Source organism: Dipodomys ordii, unplaced genomic scaffold, assembly GCF_000151885.1.
Source record: "Dipodomys ordii isolate 6190 unplaced genomic scaffold, Dord_2.0 Scaffold45, whole genome shotgun sequence".
In the NCBI taxonomy this organism is placed as follows: domain Eukaryota; kingdom Metazoa; phylum Chordata; class Mammalia; order Rodentia; family Heteromyidae; genus Dipodomys; species Dipodomys ordii.
In genome coordinates, this window is record NW_012267261.1 from 9,779,935 (window position 1) to 9,786,164 (window position 6,230).

The window sequence follows — 6,230 nt, forward strand, 5'->3', positions numbered from 1 at the left end:
TCCTTCCTTCCTTCCTTCCTTCTTCTTTCCTTCCTTTTTCCTCTCTTTGAAGGTACTGGGGTTTGAACTCAGAGTCTTATGCTTGGTTAGCAGATGCTCTGCTGTTGAGCCATGCCTCCATCTGTCTTTTTTGTTGGTCATGGGGCTTGAACTCTGGGCTTGGGCACTGTCCCTGTGCTCTTCAGCTCAAGGTGAGCGTTCTTCCACTTGAGCCACAGTGCCATTTCTCCTCCATCCTTCTTTACACTATTTATTTTTTATTTATTGACAGTACTGGTGATTGAATTTTACGACTTGAATTTGCAAGGCAGGGGCTCTACCACTTAATTCTATGCCTCCAACCATGTTTTCTTTGGTTATTTTTGAGATGGAATTTCATTTTATATTTATTGCCTGGGCTATGATCCTCTTTCTGTGCTTCTCCATGTTGCTAGACAGGTATATGCCACTGCACCCAGCTACATGATTGAGATGGAGGCTTGTGAATTTTTATTCCCAGGCTGTCTTTATTTCTACCTCCTACTTATGATACCCTCATTTCTGCCTCCCAAGTAAATAAGATTACAGGCTTGAACCACCGTGCCCAGCTGCATTGATCATTTTTGAGATAGGGTCTCACTTCTTGACTAGGTGTACACCTGGGCTATGACCATTCTATCCTTTGCTTCCCATCATAGTTGGGATGACAGGTATGCACCACTTTATACATCTTCCCATGGAGAGGGAATCACACAGACTTTTCTGCCAGAGCAGGCCTGGAATTGTGATCTGCCTTATCTCAGCTTCCCACATAGTTAGGATGACAAGCATGTGTCATCATGCCAAACTATAAACTTTTTTTAGCCAGCTGATCTTCACCACTAAACTCCTAATCTCCTACTTGTAGGAGTTGGGATTACAAGTGTAAGCTACCAGTTCCCATCTTACCTTTTACATTTCTGATAGCTTCATTTAATTGCATATAATAGAAACCAATTGCATTAAGTAATTTATCCTTCATAGCTTTAATAAATATTCAATTTTGTGACAAGTATCACTCCTCTCAGTTCAAAATCCTCACTAGTTCCCTCATTGCTATACAGTCCAAACTTCAGAGGGTGTCATTAGAAGCCTCTTACAATATGACCCCCAACTACTTCTGTAATATAAACTACACTTCCTTCCAAAACTCCTGTGACAACACACCACATATTTTTTCCCTTTGCTACTTCCTTCTTCCTGCCTTTAGTAGATTCCTTCAGCTCCTCATATCTGTGTCCTAGCTTTGCTTTGATACTTGTTTCAAGTCACCCTTCCTCAACGAGGACAGCTTGAGACTCATAAAAAAACTATTCTTTTCTGAACTCCTAAGTTATTCACCCAAAGCTTAGCCTATTCTTTTTACTTAGAGGATGAAACTCTCAGGGCAAGGACAGTTTAGAAAATCATTTAAGTAGTTGCCATTTATGCAGGGAATGCTATGTGCTGGGCACTATGATTATGCATATATTTTGAGTTCTCCCCACACTAAATGGATGCTATTATTCTCATTTCAGAGGTTAAGAAACTGAGGCTCAGCTGGTAAAATGACTTACCTCAAAATATACAACTAAGAAAGTGATGAAACCAGGAGTAAGACAGATTTGACCTCTTCATAAATCTACATTCTTTCCACTAATCACACTGCATAATTTTATATATAGGACTAGAATGGTATTCATAGTATTTCTCAGTCAGGTTTACCAAAGAAATGTCAGTGATTATGATAATTATCTGGCCTTTCTCAGTATTTAAAACCAGCATATAACTGTCATCATCAAACTGCTATGATGTCTTATTTTAGATCTAAGGAGCAGTCTTGATTTTACTAAAATTAAGCCATGTAATAAATTCTCTTCTTTACTCTGAAACTCATTATCATTTAATAGTGTTGAGGTGTCCTTCCCTCTTTAATTTCTTAAATGATAAACCCTTATCCACATGGCATAATCTTTGCTTGCTAAGCTTGAGTTATTATTTTTGCATTTATTTCTACTCCCTATTGTCTAATCATATTGAGTGTTATATCTTTAAGACATGTATTATTGAGGACATTAATATGTAGTAGGGAGTATGCAGAAGAAAATAGAACTGAATCAATCAAATTTACCACCCACTTCTAGCTTTCTTGGCATAAACTTATGTTTAAACCGCATAAGAAGATTTCAAATAAAAGTGGATTTCAAAATTGAGCTTTCGTCTATGGAGTTCACAGTTTCTGGAAACATACCAGCTGTATCTTGGGACATTAAAAAATAATACTCTACTTTGCTTGATAAAGCTATGCCTCTTCTACATGTTATGTATGGCCCTCCATTCTGAATGGCTCTGGGAGAAGGTTTCCTGAAACAAAGCTACTTCAGGTGAAAAATCTGACCTTCAGTGAAGTCAACTTGATGAAGACACCCAAACAAGGGTGAGCAGATGTCATCATATGCCCCATATAATTCCAACACACTGATTTTCCTGGTTTAGTTATTAATAATTCCCCTTTTCACATTTAAGTGTCTCAGTTTGCTCAATAAATTATGTCATCATCGATAACAGATATTTTATTTACCCTTACAAGAACCCAGTGTTCTTTGTTAGGGCCCAAGAAGTCAAATTATACTCCAAATTATGCCAGCGATCATTTAGGTTAAGACATTTAGATGACTTAAGTTAAATCAAACCAGACTAATACTTACACTCACTTTAAAACCAGTTACATCACCCGACATATTTTCCTCCTGATGCACAGCCTGGTCTAAACTTAAATTTAGAGAAAAGCATGGACCACCTGGAGGAGGAGCATATGCTGAAATTCTGGTTCTGTTCTTATTATTCTACCTATGTTGTGTACCCTGCTTACCTCCCAGTCCCAAAATAGTACAGAAATTCTATCTGCTCTGCCAGACCCTCTTAAGACCAGCCTTAGAATTGCCTCTAGCTCAGCACCAATTCCAAATACTTGATCAGGTTGTACCCCTATAGAAACTCAGGACTGATTAGGAGATATTCAAGCTTAACTAGTCCTTACTCTGTAAGGATATATTTAACAGAAATCCATTCATAATGCATATGCAGGTAGGTAGGTAGGTAAGTAGAAGTCAGTCATTTAAATGACACTATGAAGACATTTATATACTCTTTCTTGCCAGCCCACTGAGATAATCAAGCATGCCATGATACTTGGTCTTACTTGTCTGAAATTTGATTAAGGGACTGGAGATTTAATCACCTGACAAGTTATATAGAGCTTATTCAAGATGAATAAGGAGGTCGACAATGACAATGACCGAGAGCGGACATTGTCTCTGCCTAACATCTCTCACAGTTCATGTCATGCCTCAAACCTGATTATTAACCCTTACTGCTGCCCACGCCTATGGGAATTTGACCACTGTATGCCAATGATAACCGTAGTCTGGATTTTTCCTTTACTGTCAATAAATTGCAACACTACTGAGGAATGCCAGTAAACTGCAGTACAAGGATAGACCATGAATGATAATAAAACTTCTCTCCTCTGGCTAGTCCTCCTTGGAAAATTATTTCCTCATACTGTAGATACAACATGTATTTTATTTTTAAGTCTCAGATCCCAGATAGTAGTTCTACAACTAGTAATGGCTCCTAAGAAGATATCAAGTATCTTGGAAACTTTCCATGATGAATGGAAAGTTCATTAATGTTAAGTATGTTTACACATAATAAGAGGGTTCCTGCAAAAATTAAATGTCTGAATTCAATCATTATTTGTTTAAAAATGACTAGCAACCAGCTGGACTACTTTATTCAAAGACATATTTATGGATATGGGTGGTTAAATTTTTATTATTTTGCCATATTGCTTATATATTATTGTCTAAAATTCACACTAATTTTTACAGAAATAACACCTTTACAGTTCTTACATACTAAAAAAAAATGGGCTAAGTTTTACACTGAGCCACAAGTTCTCACTTTGTTCTCATTCTTTTCCCATTGGTACTGAACTTGTTTCATTTTTTAATAGAGTTCTACATCCCATTTCCTAGTTTCCCTCCCATAAGGCAATCAGTTTAAGCCTCTATGGGAAGGCGAATGCCCTAGTAGAAAGGATAATTAAAGGTGTTTTTTAAAGAAGGACAATGTTTATATTAGATGATCATAAGTGAAGTTTTATTTTGCAATAGGCTTTTTCAAAGTCCTAGATGATATACTTCTGGTTTATTCTTTATGATTTCTACTAGCCTTAATATCTGGTGCAAATCTCTTCAATGTTCATGGTCCTTGTTAAAAGGTATACTCTGACCTATAAGCAAACATTTAAATAGCATCCAATTTACTACTGATTTGTGCACTTGCTTACTCTCAGTTCTGAATGACCTTCAGTTGGCAGTCATTTCAAATCTTTATATATCTCATCAAGAAAAGTCTGTCCAATCAAAAATATCAATGTACCAGGCCTTAAAAGTGGAAAGCATCAAAAAGCAACTAAGATTCTCACTTGTAGTCAGTACTTGGCTTCTGATTCTGGGCCTACTTAAAATCTTGCACTTGCTTCTCCATCAATACCTAGTAATAGGGAGGCTCCTTGGGCCATTTCACTACAAAGAATAAGAGCTCCATCACATGAAGAAATGCCCACACCTCAGGAAATCATGCTTCCCAATGAGTGAAGTAAAAAAGGGAACAAAAGGCAGCATAGACAGATTTGGGTGTTACCTCGATGGCCAGTTGGAACTGCTCATGCTCCCGCTGTAGCTGCTCTGCTTCAGACAAAGAACTGGCATTGACCAGGCTGGCATTTAGCATGGACTCTCCATTTCGGATCCACCCCAGGACCTAGGGAGTTGGGGCCAAGCATACATGTGAATGGATCGCATAGCTTCCTAAGACCTGTTGCTTTCTCTAAGGACATTTCAGTTAGAGGGCTTTTATATAACTTCTGAGGACAACAAGGATCTTTTTTTTTTTATGAAATCCCTTTGTACTATTAATGGATCTTTTTCTTTTTTTTATTGTGAAAATACTGTACAGAGGGGTTACAATTACATGGGCAAGATCATGAGTACATTTCTTATCAAGCATCGTAGCCTCCTCCTTTGTTTCCCCTTCCCATCCCTTCCCATCCTCCCCCTCCCCGCCCCCCACCAATCCTCCCCACTCCCCCCCAACCCCCGCACCAAAGTTGTTCGTTTTCAACATAATGACTGACAACAAGGATCTTAAATAGTCATTTCACCTATATTCCTAAGCATCTTGTGTCACAAGTATCATTTTATATTTCAGCCTCATTCCCATATTGCATCCTTTCTTTAACACCCATGTCCCAATTTCTTAACGTGCTCCATTATTTTATCTAGTTGTACTATATTTGTATCTAAAGTGTTTTCTGAAACAGAGAGAAATATTATAAATAAATAAACTCCAACTACTAGTATCCTCATTTTAAGGCCTAGTTCAAATACTAACTTATTGGAATCTTTCACACCTAATTGCTCCTGTTGGAAACAATTTATTTTCTCATTGAGCATGACCATATTCTTTTTGTATGTACCACCTTTAGAGTGCTCATCACAGTCTGCTTTATTCAGTCATTTTGATATATGTTTCATCTTCTCCCTTAGAATGTAAACTTCCTGGATTTATCATGTTTTAAGCTTACATAGCGCCTAGCACAGGAGTGTACATAGTAATGTTTTGAAAGTAATGGAGGTTATTGGAGTCACATTTGAAAAGTGGGTCCAACTCCTATACCTTACAAAATAGCCAAGACTAGACAGGCTTGAGCCAAAGGAAAAAGGAAAGGGAGAGCATTAATAATTCATATATTGAATCATTAGAAAAAGGGAGAGTCAACTGTAATCAACTTCAGTTATTCAGAGATTAGGGCTAGGCTGAATACAACTTCTTGGGACCTTGATGAGTACTGGGGGTGAAGGAGAAAACTCAGGAAGTATTAGAGTACAGAGGGAAACAGCTGGCAGTTTAGACAATCGTAAGTGAGATGGAGATGTGGTTGATAGATGCATTGTAAATAATCCAATGGAAGAGTCAGGCTCTGAAAACCTACCTGGTTCTGGTCACTAGAACATTGTCATATATCTTAGGGAGCCTGAAACTTTTGCTTGGATGAGGAAATAAAATTCTTGTTACCTCATACCAAAGGAGAAGACACCATAATTTGTTTCAGATTTTTTTCCTTCAATGTTCTTTCTTTTCTTTCCTTCTTTCTTTCTTTCTTT

At 37.6% G+C, this 6,230-nt stretch overlaps 1 protein-coding gene across 4 annotated transcripts in view; it reads right to left on the reverse strand.

Moving 5' to 3' along the window:
- Kalrn (kalirin, RhoGEF kinase) overlaps positions 1-6,230 on the reverse strand; it is a 531,501-nt gene that overhangs the window by 214,309 nt on the left and 310,962 nt on the right. For all 4 annotated transcript variants that reach the window (XM_013019466.1, XM_013019467.1, XM_013019468.1 and 1 more), the window contains exon 16: positions 4,708-4,827. In XM_013019466.1, coding sequence (XP_012874920.1) covers positions 4,708-4,827 — 120 coding nt within the window. The remainder of the gene's footprint in view (positions 1-4,707; positions 4,828-6,230) is intronic.